Raw genomic sequence first — 15000 nt, forward strand, 5'->3', positions numbered from 1 at the left:
GAAGTCACACCACTGCAGTGTTAAAACTAAACTAAACTAAACTAAATGTGGGTGGACTACCTATAAGAAAAAGTAAAATAATAAACAAAATAAAACATATGGATATACTAGGTTTCTGCATGACAGCAACAATATGTCTGTCTGTCTCCCTCTGTCTATCACTGTTCTATCTCAATTTCTCAGTTTCTTATCCCCCCCCCCCCCCCTCTCTCCCTCTCATAGCTGTGGGCCTTTTCTCGTCTCCATGCTTTAATTAGCTTGCTGTGTTTTTCTCCCCCCTCTCCGTGCATCAAGGTTATGGAGGATTCTGAAAAGTCAAACTGCACCGCAGGGTCTGGAATTATTTGGGCTAGAGAGAAGCGAGCGGTGGTGCTTTTCAGCGGGGTAGTATTATATAGAGTGCGGAAGCCTAAAAGCGCACGGAAATCACACACAGATGCACTTACACACACACAACCCGACGCAAGACAAAACAAACTGCACTTGATTCATGCACTTGATACATGCAAACAGTGGTGTAAAGTAGTGTAATACGGTATAGGTATTTTTTATTTTACTGCAGTATTACTTCACAATTGAAAACCTTGCTTACAAGTCACTAGATTCTGATTATTAATGATCATTAATGTACATTGTGAGCTTGTAGAGCGGCTATTAAAAACAATATATAACTTTAAATGGGACATTCTGCGTACTTTTACTTTTGGTACTTTAAGTACAAATTTTGATGCCATTACTTTTGTACTTTCACTCAAGTGCATTTTGAATTGCCATAGTATTTGTATAGGTTGTAGTATTTTACATAAGTAAGAATGCATGCGAGTACCTCTTCCACTACTGCATGCACACAAACAATGTGCATCAATATTTGAAGCTACCAGTCTCTCTGCGCTGTACTCGCTCGAAGCAACAGTGATCCACATTGGATTCGCACAACATCGATCGAGGGTAAACAAAACACGCATGCAATCACACAGCAGCCCTGGAACGTACTGGAGGCATTTTCAGTCGAGACAGAATCGGGAAAGCTTTTCAGGAGCATCCTCCTGGAAACATGGATTAGTGTCCGAACTCACAGGATAAATGAAAGGCATGGGCATGTCTACACCATTAAGAATGTATTTTCATCAGCACGTGCCCGTTGTCTCTCCTAATGGTGCCGACATCGATACAGCATGGACATGTGGACAAAATATTATGACAACTAAATATTCTTTCGTTTTGGGAGAGGCTAAATATCATCAAATGGTGGTCTGCGGGCGTGGCTCAAATGCCAAATAAATAATGGAAAACTACTGCCCTACAGGAATTGTGACAAGGAACCGTTAAGGAATGGAAGCATTAAGAGGGAATCGTTAAGGAACCAGAATCGTTCAAATCCTACAGGATCCATATACAGCACAGCACAGCACAGCACAGCACAGCACAGCACAGCACAGCACAGCACAGCACAGCACAGCACAGCACAGCTCAGCTCAGCTCAGCACAGCACAGCACAGCACAGCACAGCTCAGCTCAGATCAGCACAGCACAGCACAGCACAGCACAGCACAGCACAGCACAGCACAGCTCAGCTCAGCTCAGCTCAGATCAGCACAGCACAGCACAGCACAGCACAGCACAGCTTGAGCCAGAAGGCAAAGCTCTCCGTCTACCGAGCAATCTTCGTTCCTACTCTCACCTATGGTCATGAAGTGTGGGTCATGACCGAAAGAATAAGGTCGCGAATACAAGCGGCCAAGTTTTCTTCGACGGGTGGCTGGCATCTCCCTTAGAGATAGGGTGAGAAGTTCAGTCACACGAGAGAGACTCGGGGGAGAACCGCTGCTCCTTCGCCTGGAAAGGAACCAGCTGAGGTGGTTCGGGCATCTGGTTAGGATGCCTCTCGGGCGCCTCCCTAGGGAGGTCCTCGACGCACGTCCCACTGGGAGGAGACCCGGGGCAGACCAAGGCGCAGTTGGAGGAAACACATCGACTCACTGGCCTTGGAACATCTCGGAATCCCCCAGGAGGAAGTCACTAATGTTGCTCTGCAGAGGGAAGTCTGGAGCACTCTGGTGGAGCTGTTGCCCCCGCGACCCGACTACGGATAAGCGGTTGAAGATGGATGGATGGACAGCACAGCACAGCAGGCTACAGTACAGTAGTATAGTACGGGCACCAAACATTTTTCTGGGTTCTCTTCATGGATCTGTTGGTCTCCTCTGCTGTAATCATGTCTGCTCTGTTCCCCAAAGCAACACAGGCAGCAGAGACTGATGCAACACAGCGGTACTATTCGTACACCAGTACACCAATAACACACACATACACACACACACACACACACACACACACACTTGGCCGACTGGAAGGGAGTTGCAAGAAACATTACCCACCGAACAAGCTCTGTTACTGGGTCAGAAATTCTGTCGTTGTGAGTTAGAGAGACGTGTGTGTGGGTGTGTGCGTGAGTGTGTGCATGCGTGCGTGTCAGTAAGATGAATGTTGTGGTTAGTCTAGCAGTCATGTAGTGACCAACACAAACAAACAATGTCTTCCTCCCACGGCGAAGCTGCACAGTGGGAATCCACACACAGCCCAGAAAAAAATAAATGAAAATAAAACACACACCACAGCAAAAAAAAAGAAGAAAAAAAAAACTGCTGTGTTTTCTCATGTTGCAATGACGCATTGAAATTCACACAGCCATGGGATTTGATCCATACACGCACTGGCTGTGTATATGGCGTGGTGGTAAAAGTATCAACACCGCAGTGTAGAAACACCCTGGTACAAGCGAACACTCGCTATTCAAAATATACTCGAGTTAAAAGGATAAAAGCAGCAAAAGTAAAAGTACGCATTATGCAGAATGTCATTTCACAAGTTATCAAAATGCATAAAAAAGGTTTTCCAGATATAGCAGAGCCTGCCATTTTGTACATCAGATAATAGAAGGGTCAATTGAGAGGGGTCTTTGGCATAAAAACCACTGACTTATATACTGTCTGTCTGAAAAACCACTGACTTCTACTGTCCGTCTGAAAAACCACTGACTTCTACTGTCTGTCTGAAAAACCACTGACTTCTACTGTCCGTCTGAAAAACCACTGACTTCTACTGTCTGTCTGAAAAACCACTGACTTCTACTGTCCGTCTGAAAAACCACTGACTTCTACTGTCTGTCTGAAAAACCACTGACTTCTACTGTCCGTCTGAAAAACCACTGACTACTGAAATGATGCCATGCACTTTGTCCGTCCTCGCTGCTCCCTTCCTCCCTTCCTTCCTACCTTCCCCCCCCCCCCTCCCCATGGTCTTGGCTGTGGGTTCAAAGCTCTACTATGCGTGACTCTGACATGTCCAGTGTTTTACGTCGCTCTGCACTCTGCGCCTAAAGTGATTTAGCTGCTGCTCACGCACGCACGCACGCACATAAACTCCACCATTCACTGTGACACAGAGCTTATGTGACACACAAACACAAAATACAGTTTACATTATGTCTGCCTTGAAAGGAGTGAACTGATGTAGGATATGAAATGTATACTTCATATGTACTGTACTGTATGTGCCTATTATCATGCACCTACTATGACATGCCGACACCCCAGAAATGCATTGTTACCTTACAAAACCATTTATGGAAATATTACAGTATGTTACAAGGAAAACCTGAGAGAACTTCTGTTTCTAAATAAATAGCTAAATAAATAGCTTTATACCTAACCATTCCGGGAGGGGGGACATTAACCACAAATAGCAGATCTACAAGGTCACAAGGCGCTGCACGGACTGACAGATACAGAGATCTCCATATATGGTCATAAAGGGGACAAGGACTGAAAGATCTCCAACTATGGGCATATCAGTGGGATTGGCATTGCGACGTACGTAGGTGTGAGGGCCGCATAAGAGCCAGAACTCTAGATGTGAGGGCCCCGTATTGGTCTGAACCTCTAGTTAAATAAACTCAGGGGGGATCATTTTCCGCTGAAGTATAGCATTTCTGAACGAACACCTCCGACTGTTAAAAGTATCTGTTCGTCAATACAATACCACCCTAGAAACTCAACTTGCTGCTATAGATCCTCATCGGCTCAAACATGAATTGATCATTTGCAGCCACACCCTGCAGACAGACAGACAGACAAATAGAGGCAACGGACAGACGCGGTGAGAAAGAATTGTGTGTGTGGTATGTGTACATACAGTGTGTGTGTGTGTGTGTGTGTGTGTGTGTGTGTGTGTGTGCGCGCAGGCAGCTGTCGGTCGCAGTGAGACGGCAGGTTTACATTCTTCGTGGATTTATCAAGACACACAATCCACATACTTACCGGCCCCTTAGTGCTCATTACACTCACACACATGTACACATGAGTGGAAATTGGCACTGACACACACACACACACACACACACACACACACAAACACACACACACACAAACACACACAAACACACACACACACACACACACACACACACACACACACACAACTATACTTGTGAGGACCTCAACATTTGAAGTTTCATGAATGCTATTTTTTACAATTTCTTGCCAATATTAAATATAGGATTTTAACCCTGAAGCCAAAAAATACCTATATTAGCCGATCTATATGAGCTTGTAGATCCGATATGATCTGCGCTTGACACAAAAGCATATCAGACATAACTCTAATCTTGTCAAATTATATTTTAACCATAACAACAAGACAATGGACCCTCCCAATGGCCGTTTCTGAAGTTGTACTATACTTATGGTACCCTGCGCGCGCGCACACACACACACACACACACACACACACACACACACACACACACACACACACACACACACACACACTTGGGAGAGGACATATATCCGCCTTGCTGTTTTAGGATCAAATTAGGGGTCCGAGCAGGAATTTCACACTGATGGCAGATAGGAGCGGGTTCACCTGCTGCAGTCCGTTGGAATGACAGATGAAAGCCCTGCGGGCTCCACAGCAGATCAGGCCAGAGGGCCCGTCTCCTCCTCCTCCTCCTCCTCCTCTGCATGGAAAAGGCTCGCTCGCACACCACAACAACACGCAATAAGCCGCGATGACGGACGCGTCCATTCGTACCCGCGCCTCGTCCGCTTACACATTCCTGTCCCTCTCTCGGACCGCTCTCGGACTGCGTACTGTACTGTATACAGCGTACCGCTCACACCCAACCTCCAGAAAACACTCCTGAGTTACTGTTTGTCTCCGTCCTGGTGAGAGATGTTGTGTTTCCGTATTGCGGTTTGCGTTATCCTGTATGTACTACCCGTTCTGTTAATAATTGTGTTAATAAAGTATTCAATACAAATAAAAACAATAATAAAAAAAGTGTGTCTCACAAAAGTTGTGAAAATAATGCAAGTGTCTATCTAGGTTTTTATAAATACTGAATGACATGTATATTAACAAGTGAGCTTGTGTCTAAATAATAACTACTTTGGATCTGTTTTTCTTTTTTCCACTTGTAACGTAATGGTTTTTGCACAGTGACAGTATTGTTTCAGCACAGCATCCATCATATCGTGATAGCATCGCAGAAACATAACCGCTTTAACTCCCTACTTGCGGATGGCCTGTAGTGCTAGAAACTGAATATCAAAATGATACTCTCGACGCTGAAATACATGCGTGACCGTCGCATACCTCCGTGGCACATTCACTGACTTCACCTGTCGTCGTGTGTCACATTGCACATTACCTAACGACAAGTCAGAGTTGCTCTGTCAAATCAAATGTGTACTTGGAGTTGAAGTATTCAAAATGGTTTTGAAATTATAGGAATAGGATTCAAAAGTACAAATTATGTTATATATCAATGCACTGCTGTATTGACATTTTGATATTCCAAAAAGAAAATACAGACAGCAAAAATAGCAGATCTATAAGCTCATAACACATTGCATGGCATCAATCTGATATTTTTGCTATTTGAAAATCATGCGGCTTACGTGGTTAATTCACAATTTTTACCCTCCCTAGAAGGTGTAGTGGAGTCAAAAGTACAATAGTTGTCTTTAAAATGTATAGTGGAATAAAAGTCACAAGTATCCAAAATTAAAAAATACTACAGTAAAGTACTGATACTCAAAATGAGGAGAGAATAGCAGATCTATAAACCTCACAATGCATCACAACCTGTGCATGGGCTGTTTTCGGCCGACATATTTGGTGTAGAGGGGAAGAAAATGAGGGGACCGAATACAGAACCCTGTGGGACCGCAGTTCAGCGAAGTCCAGGCCTGTCACAATTATTATATAATGGCCCAATCACAATTATTTTTACAAAATTGTCAATCATTTCCATGTCGACAAATTTCCATACATTATCAAACTTATTTTTTTTAATAGCAGAAATAGCAGATCTACAAGCTTACTATTTTGTAATTTCTTTGGAAAGAAAACATTATTTTTATTATAAAAAAACAATGATTTATTTGTATACAATTTGTCACATCTGCCCTGTGCAATCTCTGATTACGAGGCCTGAGAGGCAAACAGAAGTACAAATTGTAACATTCCGATGTTCAATGCATAAATTTAAAATTAAAATAAATCATTAATCGCAATTATGTGTGTGACAATTAATCATTAAGTACCATTCGTATTTGTGACAGCCCTGACAAAATCTAGGATAGGGTTTGAGTTTTTAATGAAGATGGCTGTTCTTATTATGAACATGTAATGGAGGTATGTAGTCCTACAGTTGAAATTGAAGTTATATTGATTTCGGCACACAGTGTTTTAATATGTAGGACAAACAAAAACAACAGCAGAGACAATAGTGTGTGTTTTATAAATCACAAGAAGAACTATCACTCACACACTCTCTCTCTCTCTCTCTCTCTCTCTTACAGACACACACACACACACACACACACACTCTTCCTCAGCACCACTATAAAGACGAACCCTCCCGTTTGCACGAATACTTGCGGCCACACGCAAGTGCACGCATGGTCACACGCACACACGAACGCAGCATAAATGCACATGCATTCACACAGATATGTAAGAAGATAATCATCATAAATAACATGATACGACACACTGCTAAATCACTTGAATGCACTTTGGGCGCTATGTCAACAAAGACATCTCTCTCTTTCTCTCTCTCTCCCCCTCTCTCTCTCTCTCCCTCTCCCCCTCCCTCCCCCTCCCTCCCCCAGGTTGAAAGGTAAATGGAAGATGTTGTATTGTGTCGTCTTCACAGGGAAACCAGTGGATGAAATATTTAGTGCAGTGAGTCACAACGCACACACACGGCAGTGTGTCCCGCCACGTCTCACACGCAACCTTCTGTCCATATTCCGTCGCTGTCGGGAAGAAGAAGTCTCATCTCCATATTTTAACTGTTTTTGTTTTCGTAAATTAACTCGCCACTTGATCATACACTACAGTGTCAACCAAAAGTTTAGAATTTGAATCTGAAAAGAACAAGTTTTGGACATATAAACCACCATTAATTAGGTCATTACAGGTGAAAAATTTCAAACCTTTTCAAATATGTTCAAATATTCTCTAATTACAAATTTTATTAATAAACATAAAGCGTGAATGTACGCGATTTGCCCGTTAATACCATACAAAGACTTTACAAAAAAATATGGGCGAAGGGAACCATCATATAGGGCCTGGAGAACGAGGTGCGTACTAGAGGCCATCACAGGGCCTGGAGAACGAGGTGCGTGCTGGGGGCCAATGGGGATATCACAGGGCCTGGAGAACGAGGTGCGTGCTGGGGGCCATCACAGGGCCTGGAGAACGAGATGCGTGCTGGGGCCCATCACAGGGCCTGGAGAACGAGGTGCGTGCGTGCGTGCGTGCGTGCGTGCGTGCGTGTGTGCGTGCGCGTGTGTGTGTGTGTGTGGGGGGGGGGGGTCTGGTGTGGGTGGAGGTGCTCGGGTTGGGGGCTGCTGGTGCAGCTGTCCCACTCCGGGGTAACATAAGACCTTATTAGAGTCCATTAGTCCCTCTCTGAAACTAATAAGAGATTGTCAAATACATAGAAACATTCACACAAAGCCCTCAGACCCGCCATACGGAGAGGGGGATGGGGAGGTGGTCACTCACTCGTCTGTGTTCATATTTTTGACCAGATTGGAAATGTTAGTGTTGCACGATTCTTGTTTAAATGTGAATCTTGATTTTGCTTCACAATAATTGAGATCAGGATTCTCACTTTAGGGTTGGGTGACGATACGAATATAAATCGGCAATCGTGGATTGGATGAGTCTATCGCAGAAAATGTAGGCGATTTATCTGCGTTATTATATTTGGGCCAGCAAAGTCGTACCAGCGGCCGGATGGAAACCCCCTCCTCCCGTTATAATGGTATGCTCCCAGAATCCCAGCAGCAGCATCGGGGAACGGGCGAAGTCATGCTCACTCTGGCTGAGAAAGGCTGGGACCGAGGGAGGCTACTGTACATGTTGTTTATTCTCCGGACCCATGCAGTTTAATAATAGTAATAATACAGTCACACCAGAATGCACACTGCTGTCTCGTGTCTCATCACAACCCAATGCATGACCCGTGAAGTCAGGAAAAAAAAGAGTAACAAATCGTTAGAAACAAGCTAAGCTAACAGGTTGGTATTAGCTTGTTGCTGCTGATTCAACGCACTGATTGAACATCAACATGTCCGCCTATAATCTAGGTTATTTTGTTATTGACAACGTGAACGAACCCTGACACCGCGCTGCAAAAACAGACAGATCTACAAGCTCTCAGCGCGTTGTGAACGGCGCTGCAGAGACGGGCGGGTCTGCGTGTTCACAACGCGTTGCCGACGCGAATATATCGTCCATCAGCGATTTTGGGCCAGACGATGGATGATAGAAAACATTACTACATTCACAATGTGGCACCTGGACCCAACTACTGTGGCTTTAAACAGACAACCTCAAAGTTCTTGACAAAAAACTCTCTTAAAGTCTCTCGCTGGTAGCAAAAACATATAGAACATAGTATCTGAATAGTATCTGAATCTAGAATAGATTGTGATTTTTTTTTACCACAACTGAACACCTTGAAGCCGCATAGAAATTGATTTCCGTGAGTCAGCTTTGAACCACGTACTGTGCGTGTGTGGAGATCTCAACATTTGTGTCTCGTTCTGAAAAGTCGGACACCGATGACCGACCTTTGATTGATTGAATTTGATTGAATAGTTTATTAGACATAAATGTAAAAACAGCAACAGAGTACAGTATTATTACTTATTCCAAAAAGTCCTTGCAGTCTTCCATTTAGGCCCTATACTCTGTTGTAGCTCTTCACGGGTAAAACATTTGAAAGGAACCGAACGCGAAATGGACCTGTGAAATTTTATCAGATTCTGACCGGTTCTGAGATTTTTCTTTCAAGTGACGGCACAGAGCCCGAGTGGACCCGTGACAATTTGGTCCAATTCCGACTTTCCTTTTTTCTTATGGTCCCGATTTGTTCCAAGATCTGATTATTTCAGAGATTTAAAAAACCCGTCGAGGAATCAATGATGACTGTATCGTGCAACAATATGTTTTTCTACATTCCTCAGCCTCATGAAACCCTCTCTAAACCCGAGGAGTAACTCCTCTAACCGCCCCCCAAATACCAACAGCTCATTCTGAGAGCCCCAGCAGTGGTGAAGGCATTCTGAATATTATATTCTAGGAGCTACACAAGCTCTTCAAGCCAACAGCTGTGGCAGAGACTCTCTCCATGTCTCTCTCTGTTGTCTGGAGGGTGGTGAGTCGGGCCTGGGGGGCCCCTGGCCTGGGATGGGAAGGGGGGCCCCTGGCCCGGGATGGGAGGGGGTGGCAGAGACAGAGGGTTTTCCCTGCAGGGGCGGCAGGGGGCAGGACCTGGGAGTGACTGTTCTTTGATCTTTAATTAACACCGGGGCAGGGCCCAGGGGAGCAGAGGAGAGGAGAGAGACAGAGCGACCTGCTAATTAAGTACGAGAGTAAAGCGACAGACAGAGTGAAAGGCCAGTCTGGAAGACATCTTAGACATGATTTCGTCTAGGATGAAAATTATTCGTTTTCACTGATTACCGGTAAGCTACTGTATGCTGACTAAAACCAATTGTATTAACAAATACAAACTAGAGAGACACTAATTTAAAAAAATCCATTTCTGGAAAGGTTTTGGACATACACGGTTTTCACCCGACAGTGACAAAATGTAACACATGGGCGAAAGACACAAAGAGATGGGGCGAGAAGAGCGTTGAGCTTGTTTGAAAACAGACAGACAGACGTGTGTGTGAGTGAGGCCGGTTTCACATTGGGTTACTTATCACCAACACCCTGGTCCAAAACACTCCATCAACCTTCCCTTCCCCCCTCCACCCCCCAAACTCTCCTCTCGTTGACCTCTCACCCCATTAACCCCATCCTGACCACCACACTTCCCAAATTCCTCCCCGTAGGCCAGCTGATGAGGTGACACAACACACACAACACACACACACACACACACACACACACACACACACACACACACGGATGGAAGCAAGCACACATCCGCCAACACTTGTAAGACAGTGATGCAACTGCAAAACACATGCATTGCATACACACACAAGCTGCAGATTGCGTGCAGGCACATATGATGACACATCTTTTCATCCAAGGTGTGATCCACAATACACATAATATGCAGTCTGCCATGTTTCCGAGCGCAACACATACTCAGTCTGACGGCGGGGTTCGGACGGGCGAAGCGTCAGGAGGACATCTGGAAGGAGTTCCGAGAATACGCTCTGAGACCACCCGCCTGAAAGCTCGGAATGACGGTTTGTAGTTGCATCAACCTCCCCTTACGAAGAAAGGTTCCGACGTCAGAAGGAGTACAGAATGTATTGCACTTCCAATCGAAGAATACCAACGTTGCGTGAATTTCACACAAACAACTGTTATGTGATTTTCATAATGTAACCGACGTCTGAGGTGTGCAGGCGTGTTTGACCACACTCAACCACCCAGTGGGAAACCCAAACGCACCACGAGTCATGGCATGGTATTCAAACGTGGGTGCGCCGCACGGGAAAGGGACACTCAAGTCAAACATCTTATAACCACTAAAGCCTAAAAGAAAAATTCCCCTCTTGGCCCCGGGAAGGAGATGTTAGGACTTTATGGGCTCTGAGCTCTGAGCCACAAAGAACAAATCAAACATGCCAACCAGCTCCTCTCGACCGTTCCCACAACTAGGCTGAGATCCAGAGGAGAGCGAAGCCCCAACTCTCTGGAACAGCCATTTGCCATCAGAAGTGCCCAGTCCATTGAGTTTTAGATTTCAATGGCCTTTGAGCACTATTGAGGCTACTATACTCATTTTATTTCAATTGTGTTTTGATGCTACAGACATTCCATTCCAACTCTTCACACTTTCCCTGCAGGTTTGATTCACTTAGCCTTGCTAATAATTATTCTCCTTGCTACTGAAATGAAGTGTCCAGCAGAGGAACACTATCTAGTCAGGGAATCTGAATAGAATTAACATATACAACCTTGGCAAATGCCCCACTTTCTCACTGACAATGTTCTGACAATCTACTGAATTGGCTCAATGGCACATGTGGGTGCACATGCATACATGATTGTTGATGCTTTGATCTGACCGTGACACTTTGGTCAATCTCGACAGTTAAAAATCTGCTGTATAAATAACGTGATTTGAAACATGGCCGTGAAAGAATAACCCCCCCCTAAAAAAGCAAACTCTTACTTTGACAGGCGCTGCTGCGTTCCTCGTAGCCGGCGTCACAGCGGCACCTCCCGATGGGCACGAGCCACTCCCCCTCCGTGCTGCAGTACATGCGCGGTGGCTCCTCCTCCTTGGAGTGGTTGACACATGCGCCCTTCACCTCCACCAGGGACTGTGAGTCCGTGGGCACCGTGTCGGGGAAGGTGGCCAGGTTGCGCACGGTGCGCGGGCACTTCTTGAAGTAGACGCGCACGGACACCAGCGCCACGCAGGCGCCCACGTCCTGGAAGGCCAGGTAGAAGCCGCGGCGCGTGATGGGGCCCACCTCGCGCACCTCCGTGTTCAGCTTGAGGATGCGGTCGCCCAGGTCCATCTGCGTGAAGCTCTCGTCGGCTGCGATGGTGTCGATCTTGGTGAACTGGTGCTCCCTGCGGAGGAAAAAAAAGGGTTGTCGAGGGTTAACTCTCAAAGCTAAACAAAATAACTAAAACTATAGAATAGAATAGAGGGTAAGCACATGAGGTTTGAGGTCAGATGTAGAGTTGCTGGCCGGCTCCATATATCGTTGCTGTCGGGAAGAAATCTCCTAAATCTATTTTTGAGGTTTTTGATATATTTCTTTGCATAAATCAGTGCCATTGAACAACATTTACCTCTGTGTGTTGTTTAGAAAATATTGAACCAATGGAAAGTAGTAAAAGACGCTTTGGACAAAACCTATTGGACCCTCAAACTGTCTGCTAAAGCAACTAACTCCACCACCTCTCTCCCTCTCATGCAAGTAATTGACAATATATAAAGTCACAACACCAACTTTGATGAGGCAGTAGTGCTTCGTTTTAAAAATATAAGGTTTTCTTAATTTCCTGAAAAATGTACACTTTGGAGTTAGGTGGTTTCTTCCTGACAGCAGAGATATGCAGATCTAGGTGATGATACAGTCTTCTCCATGCATGGCTACCCCATAGAGTATAGAGAAGACACCCGAGTTCTCCTCCCATCCACTTGCATTAAGTTGCTCAAAAGCGCATGAGGCGATTTCACTCCTCCTTCCTGGTAGGAACAGAGTGCATTCTGGGATGGATTTGCCTCAAACACATGAACGCGCTGCCGTTGACTATCATTGTGCCGCCTGTGCGCGTTCACGTATGAAACATTCGTTCACGTGTTATGGCCTCAATCACATGAACATGCGCAATGATAGTCAACGGAGCAGCGCTGGCTCGAGCTGCAATGACAAATTCGGCCACTATGTCCATTTCGCCTCAGGGTTTCCTCTGGGTGCCTTCTCTATTGTATATATACTCTAAGGGCTACCCAGGGTTTGATGAGGTCAGTGTTGTGATCTTCATATATGGAGACGGCCATATATGGTGGCGTGACGTGTCACGAGGCGTAATGTCTAGAGGTGTGACCATATATGGAGGCGTGATGTCACGAGGCGTGATGCCACGAGGCGTGACCATATATGGAGGCGTGATGTCACGAGGCGTGACCATATATGGAGGCGTGGCGTGACCATATATGGAGGCGTGATGCCACGAGGCGTGACCATATATGGAGGCGTGATGTCACGAGGCGTGAACATATATGGAGGCGTGATGCCACGAGGCGTGAACATATATGGAGGCGTGATGTCACGAGGCGTGACCATATATGGAGGCGTGATGCCACGAGGCGTGAACATATATGGAGGCGTGATGTCACGAGGCGTGACCATATATGGAGGCGTGATGCCACGAGTCGTGAACATATATGGAGGCGTGATGTCAAGAGGCGTGACCATATATGGAGGCGTGATGTCACGAGGCGTGACCATATATGGAGGCGTGATGCCACGAGGCATGACCATATATGGAGGCGTGATGCCACGAGGCGTGACCATATATGGAGGCGTGATGTCACGAGGCGTGACCATATATGGAGGCGTGACCGACCAACCGACCGACGGGAGATGCAGGTTTGTAACAATAATAATAATAATAAGCGTAAACACCTGAAGTGTCCCTGGTCTCCGGGGTCCTCGTCACTCTCCTGGTACAGTAGGTTGAACGTCTCCTTGCAGGTGCCGAGGACCAGCGGGATGGAGTTGCAGTCGCGCAGCGTGAACTTGAGCTCCACGTAGACCTTGTGGGCGGTTCGGCGCGCGATCCAGTTGGTCCGCAGCCAGTTGTTCTGGCTGTACTCCATCACGTTGCACACCTGGAAGGTCCGGATGGGCGTGTAGTGCTCGTCCACGCCACTGATCTCCTCCCACTGAGGACAGAGGAGAGGAAAGAGACAGGGTTACTTTCAGACGGGCATCCATTAACACAGATGTTGTCGTCTGGATCGACGGGACCGCGCTCACGTAAATACGCTTGCGTTGATGCCCCTCGACTTCTCCGCACGTACAAAAAAAACAACACATTGAAAACAAGCCGCATTAATCACCGCATCCTAAATAGTTAAAACTAAATTAATGAACGGGCGTGTAGTAGGGGTGCAACTAATGATTATTTTAGTCGGCTCATTATGTAAACGACACACTCATTTAGCTATCACCTTATAAATTTGATTTATGAGGTTCTTTTAAACCAACTCAATGTAAAGTCTCAACTCCTACGTTGAAGTAGTACAGCTTAAGTTCAAAAAATCTGAACTATCCCTTTAATCTTTGGAAAGAAAGAAAGAAAGAAAGAATTGTAGGGGGAATGGATAAGACGGAAAAGACAGGGAATGTAAAGAGGGAAAACAAAAGAGAGGGAAAGAGGGACAGAGGGAGAGGAGGAGGGATGAGAGAGAAACGAGAGGAAAAGAGGGAGGAAAGATGAAGGGATGGGGAGGTGGGAAAAGAAGGAAAGAAAAGAGGGATGTAGGGAGGGGTGAAAGGAGCGAGGCATGGACGGGAGAGAAAGTGGGGAGGGAGGCAGGGGGGAGGGAGGGAGGGGGGAGGAAAAGGATTGTGAGAAAGCCGGAGAAAAGGGAAAAATAAAATAAGCATGAACTTGTGTTGAGCCGTTGAGCATCACAGTTTAATTATTTAGACACACAGTCTACTGGAGCTGCATACTAAACACACAGTCCCGGTCCAGGCGGGGGGGAAACCTTGCATGTCCAAAACCCTTCCTTATTTAATTTATTTTAGTTTTCATACATTTTAGAAAATAGCCCTTGTGAGGTTGTGGATCAGCTATTCTCACGTCTTGTGTGCAACGGCTCTTGTACGATGAAGTACAACAGTGGTTTTCAACCCTTTTCACATCAAAGGTCCATTATTTATTCTGCTTTTGATGACATTCAGCCTCCCAAGA

General features: G+C 45.7%; 1 protein-coding gene across 6 annotated transcripts in view; it reads right to left on the bottom strand.

The window, feature by feature from the left end:
- Positions 1-15000, bottom strand: part of epha3 (eph receptor A3) — a 147491-nt gene that overhangs the window by 99384 nt on the left and 33107 nt on the right. For all 6 annotated transcript variants that reach the window (XM_080786346.1, XM_080786348.1, XM_080786345.1 and 3 more), the window contains exons 3-4: positions 13704-13963; positions 11729-12135 (exon numbers count right to left, since the gene is read on the bottom strand). In XM_080786346.1, the coding sequence (XP_080642472.1) occupies positions 11729-12135; positions 13704-13963 (667 nt within the window). The remainder of the gene's footprint in view (positions 1-11728; positions 12136-13703; positions 13964-15000) is intronic.

The sequence above is a fragment of the Protomyctophum bolini genome (genome assembly GCF_963924005.1).
Source record: "Protomyctophum bolini genome assembly, chromosome: 16".
Classification (NCBI taxonomy): Eukaryota; Metazoa; Chordata; class Actinopteri; order Myctophiformes; family Myctophidae; genus Protomyctophum; species Protomyctophum bolini.